General features: G+C 49.1%; 1 protein-coding gene across 2 annotated transcripts in view; it reads left to right on the forward strand.

The window, feature by feature from the left end:
* Nucleotides 1-12,707, forward strand: part of PAPPA2 (pappalysin 2) — a gene marked incomplete at its 5' end in the record, with an annotated part of 212,529 nt that extends 199,822 nt beyond the window's left edge. For both annotated transcript variants that reach the window (XM_079762097.1, XM_079762098.1), the window contains 2 exons: nucleotides 10,751-10,849; nucleotides 12,214-12,707. In XM_079762097.1, coding sequence (XP_079618223.1) covers nucleotides 10,751-10,849; nucleotides 12,214-12,288 — 174 coding nt within the window. In that variant the 3' untranslated portion in view covers nucleotides 12,289-12,707. The remainder of the gene's footprint in view (nucleotides 1-10,750; nucleotides 10,850-12,213) is intronic.
* Between the last annotated feature and the right edge of the window lie 1,515 nt (nucleotides 12,708-14,222).

Consider the following 14,222-nt stretch of genomic DNA (forward strand, 5'->3'; position numbering starts at 1 on the left):
CCACCACCAAAACAACCACCTTCCATTGCTCCCCACTGTCTCTGGGACAAGGACTAGATTCCTCTGGTCTGGATGGAGATTTTGACCTAGTTCCAAACTTGGCCCATTAATCCTCAAGGCAGAAAACCACAGGTATATCTTCTCTTTTGCATCTGAAATCTTGGTTTGGATATGCCCTCTTGCTGGGAATTTTCTCCCCACTTCTCTGCCCAAATCCTGTCCACCCTCACAGATGAAGCCTAATCGCACATAAAGCCTTCTGAACTGTCCCAGCCCCTTTCCTAGTCTGACCTCCTGTAGCTCTTAGCGGTGCCATCTATTACGTTGGGAATGAGTTCTCGTTGGCCTGTGGTTTCTGCCCTGTTGTCTCAGACACTGTTCAGATGCTGCCTTATTTGGTGCTGATGCTGCCAGAGCCTCCTTGAGGTACCTTTCCTCTGTCTTGTCCCCTGGCCTCCCCAGGTATCTAGGGAGACAGACCTTGTCACGTGCAGAGCCTACTGTGCTGCCTTGGACAGGGGTCACATTAACTTCGGGTTCATCGGAGACCCCAGGGTTCTAGCACCAGCCCATGCCGGGCCCGTGCGATTGTCTTAAAGTTAAGTATCCTCCGTGGTACATCTCTCATGGCTGTCTGTGACACTGACTTTCCTCAGACGGAAAGTGGCTGCGTCATGCTCATAGTTTTAAGGCGAGTTTGGACCAGGTGCACAGGACTGAGAACTGGAGATAATGCTGAAGGCATCTAACCATCCATGTCAGGGTGGTCACAGCACAGGCCTTGGGCATCGGACGGTGGCTCTACATCTTTTCTTCAGGCAGATTCTGTAACAGCTTTGGGACTTGGTTTTTCTCGTCTGTAAAATGGGCGTGATAATAAAACTTACCTCCCTGAGTTATTGTGAGTTATATCCCATGAACACTTGTGAAAACTCGAAGCAGTGTAGATGCAGCTCTACCCCAAGGTGAAACCTCTCTGTAAAGAGCTGGGTGTGGTATCAGAACAGCGAAAGGCTTTGTGAACCACTGATTTCCTAAAACAGCTCTTCCAACTCTAGGGAGTCTTTCTCCTGGAAATTTCTCTGTGTGTCCTTGATTGCTGAGGAAGAAAACGAGGTAGGGGTAGGGGTAGGGGTGAAAGGAGGAAAGAGGGAAAGAATGAGAGAGAATCGGGTTGGGGAAAAATAGGCGGCTCAGCAAACAGCAGGAGGGCCAAGAAAAATATTTAATCCAAACAATGAATATTGTCATTTCCTCCCACAGTCTGCATTCCCAGTCATCTTCCACGGGCAGGCCTGGGAGCCAAGACATGCCGAGCTGCTTGGCATGAGTGTGTGTATGGCGGGGGTGCGGGGTGGCAGTGAGCACGTGTGGCGGGGCTGCTCAGGCTGCCTCAACCTCCTTTGGGCTGGCCAGGGAACCTGGAGACAGAGACAGAGGGAAGTAGAGGCTGGGTGCCCAGCCCACCTGGAGCCACGGGCTTCTTCTCCCTTCCTCGTAGTGGCGGGTTTTGCACCTCTGACTCCTGCTTCCTCTTGCCTGCGTCTCCTCCCCCTCCCAGAGCTGTGTGAGCTTGGGGACAGCACGTGCAGCCTGGTACTCCTGTCAAGTGGGGCGTGGGCCTGGCAGAGGCCCGGAGAGGAGGGCCTGGGTGAGCGACCCCCTGCAGAGGGGCTGGCGGCCAGGCAGCAGGTCCCACCTGCTCACAAGGTGCCGGTGGCTCAGTTTCATTCTCCTGCATCTTTACGCTGGGTTCTCAGAGAGTCTGCGTTAGCGAGCCGGTACCTGTAAGGTCACGCTAAGCTATTAGCAGGTGACATCTTAGAGAGAGTAATGCATAGTGAGAACAGATACCTGGGGAGGCCAGGGGACAAGACAGTGGAAAGGTACCTTATCTTGGAGGAAAGGCAGGAGGAGTGGAAAGCAAGAAATATTCTGCCTCCTTCATTTATAAAGTCAACTGGGGCCCCACAAGTCTCACCAAATACTCATTAGGCATCTACTGTGTCGTGTCAGGTACCACGCCTCTATGGGGGCCTTATTGCCGAGGGAAGTGAATAGGAAGAGTGAGGGAACAAAGAGGAAGTGCCTCTGATCCCATGGCCCCTGCTGAGTTCAAGCTCTGGTGTTCAAAGTTTCTACCTCTGACCTTGAAATGCAGTAGGCTGGCTCCAGTTAGCTGGCGAGAGGGCAGAAGATTCCGGGAACAAGCAGCAGTTAATCCATCCCTTTTTGAAAGAAGCCAAATGCCATGCGGCAAGACTGTTGGGAGAGCTTGCAGGCCACCTGTGCCATTCCTGCCATGAAAACAAGAACAAAACCAGGAGGATTAACAGCTCCCCAGTTCTGCAATGGAGAGTATGACATCTGAGAGGAGGTCATTACTGTTGGGAGCCAGCACCAGGCCACAGGGGGGACTGCTGCCGAGGTCACCAGACGGCATCTTGGGAAGCTTTGTTCCCACCTTCTGTGGTTCCAGGAGGAGGCAGGTTGGTGCTGCCGTGAAATCAGAGTTTGACAGCAAAGGGATGGAATCTCCGGCTTTGTAAAATCTGGCTGAGCTGACCACGCGGGGTCAGCTGCTCCAGAGAAAAGGGGAGTCAGGAGGAGAAAAAAAAGAGTTCTGAGGTTTTTGTTTGTTTAGGACCCAGAGTTGGAGTTTGGTGCTCCTGGGCCAGGCAGTGACCTTGAGAGTGATTGTGGAGACTTGCCGAAAAAGTAAAGGGTTTCAGGGAGTGTAGCACTGGGTCCTTCACAGTCTTGTGCAATTTTGGTAAAAGTGTGTGTGTGGGGGGGTGGGGGGTGGGGTATAAGAGCAAAGGCACAGTGCGTGGTACCCTAGGTGACGCCTCTGGGTAACACTCTGACCCATAGCAGTGACTGGCGACAGTGGCGTTCTCAATGGCACAGCTCACAGATGTGCAGGAGGGCTGTGTCCTTTGTTTCTAAGCCCCCAAGGGAGCGTGACAAGGCCCCATGGAGGGGTGTTCTCTTTCCTGGCTCTCACTCTGAGAAGCAGGGCTCTTGCGTTGAGCTGATCTTTTTAGGATAAATGCAGCCTCACGTGAGCATCCTCTGCCCCGTCTTCACCCTTGGGGATCTGATCCCCTCCCTCCCCCCCCCACCGCCTTTGGGGAGGATGAGCAGGTCTGGGGCCACATTGGGTCAAGAGGAGAGGCTGCATGGGGAAGCAGGTTGGGTGTGTGTGTGAGTCAGGTGGGACGTCTGCTCTGCAGGTCTTTATTTGCAGCCAAATGAAAGGGGCTGCTGGGAGGTTGCTCTTGGCTGGAGAGCGAGTCCCAGCCAGCCTCTCACCTTCCTGTTTTCCCCGCGCACGAAAGGGCAGAGGTGTCAGTGACAGCTGGGGGTTTTCAGAGGCTAAGACACCCACGTCTCCACGGTGGTTTGAGGAGAGACGCAGGTGCCAGGAGCCAGCCAGGCCTTTCCCACTGTTTTCCTAAGTCCCAGGCCATTTCCCTCGTCCCCTGACACGCCTCCGTGACTCAGATGGGCACCTTTCTGGTGAAATGAATGGGGCAGGAGGCTCGCAGGGACAGGAGCTTCCACGGCTTTGACTCTGAATGCTGTTGGCGGAATCCTGATGTTTTTCTGACCAGAGTGTCTATGGAGGGAACTCCGACACCCGCCCACAATTGCAAAAGCACAGGCCATGTTCCTGGCACCTTCATGAAACGGGGGTTCATTGAATGCTTACTGTGGGCTGAGTGTTTAACCTCCATTTGCTCATTTATTCCTTGAAACAACCCTACAAAGTGGGTATTCTGCTCATCCACAGATGAGGGTACTGCTGCCTAACGGGCGGTGAGGGAAGCCCCAACCCGGGCCTAGGTTTACCTAACACTACCTCCCGTGCTCTCAGTCACTGTGCTAAGCAGCCTGATCGTTTTCCAGAATTATTCAACTCGGCACCTTGAAGCAGATGAAAATAGTGCAGGTGAAAGAAGTCCTCTGACCTTACTTTGTTTGCTTTTATTTGTTCGATCTCAATTCATTCCAGCTGTTTCTCCTGGGAGAGAGAGATTAGTGTTTGCACCATTTTCCGATGTCTAGTCTGAGACTGTGCTTGGTTTTGGTGGCAGATAAGCTAAGCTGGTTATCATCAGACTTCTCTATAAAGGTATACACATGCTTTTCTTCTTCTGGTGGTCTGGTGGCTTCCACAGGCAGAGGGTGAAGCTCACATGGACCAGTAAAGCACAATAGACCATCAGACTAGACCCCACGTCTCCGCGCCACCACACAAGGCTGCTTCCCTCTGCCCATGCACCAGAATATGTACCTTCATTCCCTTCCTCCAGCCTGGGTAGCGTTGCCATCTGACTGTGCCATGCATGTCAGCCCTCACAGCAGGGTCTTCTTCTCCCAACACTAACAGAGTCACGTAGACGTTCCCCACCCTGCAGAGGTCCCACACCTAGTTCCCTATTCCTGGTTGGCTATTAACACCCAGCCACCTGATGACAGGTATCTGCAGACATCCCCGGTACAGCCGTAGTTCCACTGCCTTGTCTTCTCTGGTTTTCAGCTGCTTCTTGTTTTTGGCCCCGGGTGCTTTACCTTCCCTCATTATCCCAGCTGCACAACTGAGAGGATAGTGTTAAATTCAATCCAACATGTTGGGGTTCTTTATAAACGGAGAACTTTTAGATGGTAGATTCTACTATCTCTTTCACTCAGAAATGAGCATACACCAATACTACACCTGGTAAGATATATATATATATATATATATATTCTATCTCAAATCCAGTGTTTGACTCTAGTGTCTAGGTTTATACTAAGAAAATAAAAGAAAAGGACATGTGCCCTTGCCAGCTGGACCTGTCTCTGAGTTATGTGGTTTTTATAAAGCAGCTGGCCTAGTAAGCTTTCTAGAGCCAAGGCATCATGAAAAGGAGGGCCTGGCCATTAGGTATGCATAGGAAATGTAGGTAGCCATCACCATATTGGTTTATTGGTTGAGAGCCTACTGTGTGTTGGCACTGAACTAGTCTCTGGGACTAAGAAGAAATTAGGCGCCGGGCCCTTGATTCAGAGGGTTGAGTTCTACAAGGCGGATATGCATAAAAGGTACCGGGGTAACACAGAGGCAGGGAGAGTGCTCTATGTCGGGAAGCAGGGAAGGGTTTCCAGAGGAGGCTGTATGGAAGGGACTGTTCCTGCTCAGTCCATCTCAGGGTAGCTGTCTGTTCTAGTTTTACATTTTCCAAGAAGACTGTCACAAACCCACCAACCTGAGCTCATTGGCACCTTCCACCCCAAGGGGTTCACCCGGGAGGAGTGGCAGGACTTCGTTTCCTCTTTCCTCAGATGCCTGCAGCGAGCAGAGACACTCCTGGTTGTAGCATTCTGGGGCTAGAAACAAACCTTTCTGCATTGCAGGCATCTGCTGACAGGAGGGGAGTGTGGTGCTTCCGTGGGGGCGGGAGGGAGAGGGGGAAGTCAGCCTCTCGGCCAATGTGGGCCAACCCAGCCCCAAGATGAGAAGGAGCCCCAGTGCCAGGGCGCTTGCTGGGGGTAAACTTGGACTCACCACTGAGAAAATTGGAAGTGAAGTTGTGGGGGTCCAGGGGAATTGAGATTATATACCGATGACCTTTTCTCGCTTTCCGTGTTGGATGTCTGGCGTTACTTCATGATTAATGCCTTTGCACCTAATTCCTTGTTATAGAGGTGCCAAGGGAATTTACCTCACCCTGCATTCCCAATCAATAAAAGACTAATGAAATTATCAAATCATGGGAGCCTGGTCTTGTAGAAAGAGAATCAGGTCAAGAATCAAGACATTTGGGCTCAGTTCCCAGGGCTACCACTAACTGGCCTTGCAAGCAGGACATGTTCCCCTTCTAAGGCTCCATTTCATCATTAGTAAAATGGGAATTTTGTGCCTAAGTGGTCTTCAAGGCTCCATTAAGCCTTGGAATTTCATGTATCTATGGTCCTTAAAACAACAAAACAAGCGAATAGCATTGTGGTTGTCAAGGGTCCCTGAGTGGCCTCAAACACTTCCCACGTTTTGGCCCTGAGATGCTAAGAGTGCCTTGTCATGGAGCCCAGGCAGTGTGGACACGGTAGGCAGATCCACGCAGCAAAAGGAGAGTGAGAGTCAGGCCAGAGGTCACCATTCAAGGGAAGGGTCAGAGGAAAAGAGAATTAGCACACAAAGAAAAGTAGTATGCTTTCACACAGAGCTTGTATCTGAAACAGGGGCCCCCTTGGGCACAGCCTCAGAGCTGCCCTGGACAGTGGGCTTCTCCTGGGCCTGGTGCAGCCCAATCAATGTGAGGAAATGGGCATGGGGCTGATTTGTCATTCACATCACTAGAGGGTTTTGGTGGGAGTTGGTATGGGTGAAAGAAAATGTGTTAGGCCTCAGGAAAAAACTTGATCACATCTTCTCCTGGTCCACAACCCTCCTCAAGATGCTTAATCAGGATTCTGCCCATGCCTTCCCTAAGGGATACAGTCACTCCTGGCTGAGAGCCCAGCCTGTCGGTTAGAAGATCTGAAGTCTAAACTAACCTTTCTAACACATACATGTGTCCTGACTTCTGCTGCAAGCTGTAGGAGAAAAATGTCCTTAGTCTGATTCAGGTCATAGAGGTATTATCAGCCAGCCAGTCAGTTGGTGGAACGCTTTCCGGGGCAGGCCCTGTGCTAGGCAGTCTGGGACCACCCACCTCTCTGTGTTCTCCTTCTTTGTCCCCTGACAGTTTTCTCGGGCTCCTCTTCCTTTCTCATCCAGTCCTGTGTATCCTCCACAAGGGCTACTGTAGAGCCAGCCCCTGAGAGCTCATGCCAGCACCGCCCCCCAATTCTGGATTAGGGGTGTCTTCCCTGCCCTCCTCTGTGCCAGCACTCATTGTGGGAGTGAGCGATAGCTGCTGACCGTGGGGTCTCTGCAGGGCCGGAGCCATGTTTTATTTGTTCATTTACATATTCCTGTAACAGTGCCTGGCACCTGTAGGTGTGGGATAAAGAATGTTAACCGATCCCATGAGTGACTACAACCATGGACAACAGACAAGGCCACCATCTCTATGGTTACCTCCCCAGCAAAACCTTAAACAGTTTATCCCCGAATAACATAACATGAGAAATTGTCTTTACTTTTGAGAAGTTTCCAAAGCAGTGTACTTGTAGGTAAGGTAGACTGAGCACCTTCCTCTTCGTATTCCTTCATTTACACGTAGCCATTTATTTGGCCGCCACGTCTGCCTGGAACACAACTAGCACAGAGAGGCCGGCAGGAAAGGCCTTCCAGCAACGACAGGAGGGCCCATCCAGCTCGCAGGTCATAAGAAGAGCAACCCAGACTCTCAGACTCACCATTCACTTAAAGTATGATTCTGAGAAGCCAGAGTCAGGCCCAGGGTGTTTTTTTTTTTTTTTTTTTTTTTTTTGTGTGTGTGTGTGTGTGTGTGTGTATGTGCAGTGTTCATGTCGATGACTGTATTCTGTAAGTTATTAAAAGTCAGTGAAGCCCTAACCGGTTTGGCTCAGTGGGTAGAGCGTCGGCCTGCGGACTGAAAGGTCCCAGGTTCGATTCCGTTCAAGGGCATGTACCTTGGTTGCGGGCACATCCCCAGTGGGGGGTGTGCAGGAGGCAGCTGATCGATGTTTCTCTCTCATCAATGTTTCTAACTCTCTATCCCTCTCTCTTCCTCTCTGTAAAAAAAACAATAAAAGATATATATATAAAAAAAGTCAGTGAAGTAGACATTTTATACAGGTTCTCTTTCCTTTTGTCAAAAGGGTTAAAATGACAATGTGGCTTCTAAAGGAATGAGGCCCAGGTATTTGAAAAATACACGTTGTTTCCTGATGTGACGGGAGGAATGGGGCGTAGGGGCGGGTGTCGTGGCGCCGCCGGTGGTCACACTGAGCAGAGACACTGAGCCTCGCGCCCTCCCTTGGGAAAGCTGCTTTCGGGAAGGAGTGCCGCCCCAGGCCGGACACCTTTCCGGGACTGAGACTCAGATCTCCCGTCTCCATCCAGTCTACAGAAGCTTAAAAACTTGGGATCAATTAGTCATTTTTTTCTTCCCATTTTTTCCATTCTCAGCTTCCCAGGACCGTGTTGCCATGGGAGCCTCTGTTTGTTTCGGGTGGAGAAGTTGTTTTTGGCAGGTTGGGGGAGGAGCAATTAATTCTAATAGGTATATAGTAAATTAAATACTTGGGTCTTTCCAACCTTTTCTCTGCATTTCTGCTCCTTCTTACAAATTCCCGTCTCTTCTCAGACGACCCTCTAAGAGCAGAGTTGCAGCAGCAGCTTGTAGGAAGCCTGTCTGGGCTGTGGCAGTGGAAGTGCAATGGGACCTAGAAGGTCACCTAGACCACTTCTCTCTGTGTGTCTTCCCTCATGTTCTTGAGGTGAGAAGCCATGTTTGGGGAGCACTTAGGAAAGAAAGATTCCCCGGCATCCTTTATTCATCCATCCAAATGCTAACGTTGTCCATACTGCAACCATACTTATATGTGTGGGAAATGTGTTTTGGGTGGTCTCTTTTATAGACAATTGGATGAAAAGGAAAGGAGGAACCGATGATGTTGTGCCAATGAGTCAGTCGGGGTTGGAGGAAAAGGAACAGATGTCACGTTATATGAGGAAATAAACTCCAAACACTTGAAAAAGAAAAACTCGGGGGGGAATCTCCATAGATGTATCTGGTCCTCCAGGGAGGACCTCCGGGCGTTGCTAGGTGTTAGGATGCAGGTAGCTGTATTTTGATCTATTACTTGGCTGCAGTGGGGGACCCAGATCCTGATGGTGTATCTATTCCCCGTTCTCCAGAGCCAGAGGCCCTGGCTTCAAGTCAAAGACAGATGCTCCTCTTGGAATCTTTGTCTCTTAAGCCCGGTGAGGCCCGTGTTGAAAACAGAATTCATTTTCACTTCCTGCTCACTGCAGACATTATTGTGCAGCTGTGCAACACCTGTTGAGTTCCACCCCACAAGTAGCAGCTTTTTAGTGATCTGCAAAGGGGTACACATCTGGAATGATGCTCAAGTGACCTCAGGACCCCATAGAGTAAATCAAAACACTGAAGTAATATCTTGGATGAGCTCGTTCTGATGTAACTTAATTGCTAAAAATTATTTAATGGACTTTTTTAAAATTTGAGTTTAGTGATCTGTCTCATCAAAGTACAGCAAAATAGAGAACAGTCCTTCTATTTGACATTTAAGGAGGGTGGGGGAAAGTGATGTGAACATGTAAACTGGCAGGTGGCCTCAGGACTCAGGAGTCTATTGACTGTCTTGTGGACAAAGAATGTGACCATGAGGTGTTTCCTGAGGCTTTGCATTTGGGCGCCACTCAGGATGGGGAGAGCTAACGTGACTGAGTGGGTGGGCTGGCTGCCGTGCCCTCCAGGATGCTGTGGGCCACCGTTGCCCTCCACGAGTGGCTCTACAGCAGTGGTCCTCAACCTTCCTAATGCCGCCACCCTTTAATACAGGTCCTCATGTTGTGGTGACCCCCAACCATAAAATTATTTTCGTTGCTACTTCATAAACGTAATTTTGCTCCTTTTATGAATCGTAATGTAAATATCTGTGTTTTCCGATGGTCTTAGGCTCTACAGCCGTGGACCCACAGGTTGAGAACCGCTAGCAGGGTTGCCACATGTCACCACAACATGAACTGTATTAAAGGGTCGCGGCATTAGAAAGGTTGAGAACCACCGTGTTAGAGAAACAATGCATTGGGCCGCTGAGCTACTTTTTTAACCGCTTGTTGCTATTCTTATCACACATTGCCTTTTGGGGTGAAACACTCCATTAACTCTGGTTTGGCCTGGGCCCCTTTCCCGTTTTAGTTTCTGTGAACTCGAAGCAGTAAGAGGAGTGAATGGAAACGTTTTAGCTTTCTGTGCTCTAACCCTATGTCTGGCTGCTGTGCACAAGTGGCTGTGCAAGTCGGACTATCTCTACTCCAGCCCGGGTGTCCCAGGCCCGAGAACCACTGCACTCTGGACAGACATCATTTGAGTCTTCATAGCACCGTAGGACTGCTAGGATCCAAGTACAAGTGCCAGGAGAAGGGGTGAAAGTTATAGTCTGTGAGAAGCACCAAAACGTCAAGATACATGACTGCTGATCCTAAACTCTGCTTTAGCTGTGAGACCCCAGGAAATCTTTGTCATCTCTGTGCATCCCCACTTCCTCACTGATAACATAGGAGTTTTAAAGCCAGCCCTGCCTTGCATTGAAGGGTTGCAGGTTTGATTTCAGGTTGGAGCACATGCCCAGGTTCTGGGTTTGATCCCTGGTCAGGGCACGTGTGGGAGGCAGTTGATCGATGTGTCTCACACTGATGTTTCTCTCTCCCTCTCCCTTCTTCTCTCTCTAAAACTTAGTGAAAACATATCCCTCAGTGAGGATTAAAAATAATAATAATAATAAAATGTGTGAAGCTATTTTGTAGCCTACATGATATAAGGGCCTGTTATTACAAGAATATGAAACAATTCATCAAGGAGTTCAGACGAACATTCTGGACCCCTGAGTAGGCCAGGAGCAGGCTCTACAGGTGAAATGTGATCATTCCTTAGGCCTGATGGTCTTGAGATTTTAACTTCTTGAGAATGGGAGGTCAATTGTGTCATGCCCCTTGGGTGTTCTCCCATAATATCTCCTGAGTTCCACAGCTTAAATTGGGTGGGGCTGAGTGGGAGTGGGGATGGAGCTGGGCTTGGACACTGAACTCCCACCTCCTTGCCAGCCTTTCCAAGCAGATGGTTGGTGTGATACTATCAACAACCGAGCCTACTGCCATTACGATGGGGGCGACTGCTGCTCTTCCACACTCTCCTCCAAGAAGGTAAGGGAGGGCCCGGGGGGGGGGGGGGGGGGAGGCGGGGAGGCAGCCCCAGGAAGGAAGCAGGTGCCTTGGCTAGCTTTCCTTGGTGTATCACAATTGGTTTTTATTCAACAATCAAGAAGAGGGAGTCACAATGAACAAACACTGGGGTTTCTAAAGTGACAGGATTCAGGATAGTGGCTTTTTAGGATAGCTCCTTCAAAAGTATTAATTCTCTAATGGTCAGTACAGTACCTCCTTCAGAAAAGCCCTGGCTTTTGCTCCTGAAAAACTCACACCTGCTTACCCTTCAGGAAACATCTTTGTAGTTAGGAAATAATGGCCTCCACCCCTCGGAGAGGCAGGAAGTAATATCCAGTTATTAATCTTCATAATTAAATTAATCCTATAAAGTATATTATAAGCATATTGAAAACATATGTCGAATGGCCACCACAAGCTACCTGGAGTCCTCCCTGGATCATATCCTGAACAGTGGTTCTCTTCTCAATGCCTTTTATTCCTATTTCCCTGGGTTCTATTACATTAGCAAGTATGCCTAAGCTAAGCCTGTAAAATTCAATAGGCTGAAATTTTGCAATAATGTGGATTAAAAGAAAAAAAAAATCCCTCCAAAGATATTTGATGCTAGTTGGCCAATTTAATGAATCAGAAATATGCAAGAGATGGTATTTTTGCCCAGTGTACTTGGACTATTAAAACACATCTATTTTTATCTCATTCGATTGTCCATGCCAAAGGGTAGAATCTCTGCCACTTTACATCATGTGTCCCGCATGCCCCAATCTCTCTGAAGCTAGTTATGGACATCCCAAAAGTGTGTTTATCTGTTGATAGAAGTGCCAACAGTACAGACTTTTTTGGACCATGTCTGGCATGAAGGAGGGATAATTACATAGCAGGAAGGCAGTCTAGCCATAAACAGTGGGTAGAGAGATGCACTGTTTCATTAAGCCAGAGTGTATCCTTGATTCAAGAAAGGCAAGCCTCATGCTTATGAAGATGCCAACAGGGTCCTATTGCTCCAAGCACATCCGGGCACAGAGCCCTAGACCTGGGTGATAGGGCCTTGGTTTTCCAGGTGTTGTGTCGTGGCCTTGAGTTAAGTCGCCCAGCCTCTCTTGGCCTTCTCTGTGAAGAAAAAACACTGACATTCATCTTACCTACTTTACTGAGATTTTGTGTTGACAATAATATGACAAAAACATTAACAGCAACAGTTTTAGACATTAGTGGTAATTTTAGGAGGAGTTGTTACAGGAGCTATAGGTTCTTGGAAACGTGTGCTTTATACCCATCATCGTATTTAAGTCACATAGATGTCCTCCCCCCCACACACACCTCATCTTCTCCTTAACCCTCAGGTCATCCCATTCGCTGCCGACTGTGACCTGGATGAATGCACCTGCCGAGACCCCAAGGCAGAAGAGAACCAGTAACTGCAGAGGAGTCCCTCCTACCACCCTGGAGGCAGGAAGAAAGGGAGGCCTCCAGGGAAGGAAACAAAAGGTGGATGAGGAAGGAAGTTCCTGGAATGAAGAAGAGCATGGAGCTTATGAGGAACGCAGGAGGAGGTCTGTAGGAGCCACCTGTCGCATCAAGTAGGGAAGAATCGTAGGCAGTTGATTAAAAGTAGGAGAAATATGATAGGTGTACAAGGACCCTCCTCCCTCATTTATATTTTATCCAACTCCACCCTCAACTTCTGCCTACTCCCTGCTGGGCACCCTGCCCATTCCTCAGCCCCACCCAACTTGTACACCAGTACCAAACACACGCTCCACACCCAGTTTGAATGAACTGCCACCTTTCAGGACTCATCTGTTCTAAACTGGCTCTCTCCCTGTCATCTGTGTAGACGCCCATAGTAATAACGAGGTTAGTTATTCTTTATAAGTATTTAAACATAATTATATAAATATATATATTATATTTTTTGCTGTCTACTAAGCTAAAAACTATCCATTGTTCCACACATGCTGCTGTGAAGCTCATATCCAAAATAAACACCGAGGGTTTGAGGACAGAAAGGCAAGTCCTTCTGCCACCTTTGTATCCATGGGGATGGGCTGGCTGCGGAAAATAGAGGAAAGAGAGACAGATTAGTTGGGGCTCTTGAAGTGAATGTGTCAGCTAATCATCTTTTTATGAGCTGAGCTGGGAGCTGGGCCCACTTTGAGGAGATGGTGGTTGGAAAGATGACACGAGGAGGCACAGAAAGTTGGGTGGGAGTACCCACTAGTGACAGGACCACAGGAGAATGGACCACGTTTCTTGAGTAACCGTCTGAAAAGAATATATTAACTTCTCTGAACTCTTAGTGGGGGTCGGTGAGATCCAGGATTTCTGCCCTTCCCGTGCGCTGTTCCCAGCGTGGTGCTCTGCCAGCCAGTCAACACGTTCGTCTTAGGGCTCCTTCTCTGATCATCAGGATTATAGCAACTCACACATTCCTCCTACTTGGCTCCCGTCTCCCTCCTTCTGAGTCCCCAAGCCTGGCCATCATTCACAGCCGCATGACCAATTATTGACTTTCCGGGGAAGAAGATGTTATGGAAATGACAGACAGGAAGGCGGGAGGAGATGGAAGAACAGGAAAGGGTGGAGGAGCAGAGGGAAGCCATGGAGAAGAGAGAGGCCGGGGGTAATCAAGGTCCAGAGATGAACTGTGTCAGGGAGACGCCACCTTGTTCCAGGCTCCAACGCTGACCACAGGGATCCTTTGACTAACTCCAAGTCAGAGTAATTTCTCTTCAGGCACGATGTGTTAGACCTGTGGCCCAGACAGTTCCATCTGAACAAGCTACGGAAGCACGTGGAGCAAGGGTGACACTCTGTGGGGAGAAAGAAGAATTTCAACTATTTAGGGTCCACTTTGTTATTCCTTCTAGTTGGGTACATGGGCCGTACATGCCACACCAGTTAACACGCCTCTCCTTGCATCCCAGGCTTACTTTTTTACATGAGGTCTATGACATTGGTGTTTTTTGGCAACAGTTTCTGGATTAGGCCTCTGGGAATGAGCGTCAGGAACTAATTTCTTGTTTAAGACCCCAGTTTATCATCTCAGGGAGGGCCGGGAGCTTGCCTCCCCTGAAGCTGCGTAGTCTCCCATCAACACCGAGTCCATGGCTGTGCAAACAGGACGGGGACATGTGACTCGCCACTATCTGGAGCTACACGTCACACAGGAAAGAAGACTATTCTGGAACAGATGAAGAGGACATGGAATGAGGGTGGCTTAGTTACTGGGGAAAGGAAGAGCAGTCCATCCCAACAACGCTCATCCTCCTGACCTCCAACCGTGAGGGCGTGAGAGAAACTGCTCGCTGTCTGGGCTCACATTTAGTGCCCCAAGAAGAGAACACATGTT

This window comes from Cnephaeus nilssonii (genome assembly GCF_951640355.1).
Source record: "Cnephaeus nilssonii genome assembly, chromosome: 21".
NCBI classification, from domain to species: Eukaryota; Metazoa; Chordata; class Mammalia; order Chiroptera; family Vespertilionidae; genus Cnephaeus; species Cnephaeus nilssonii.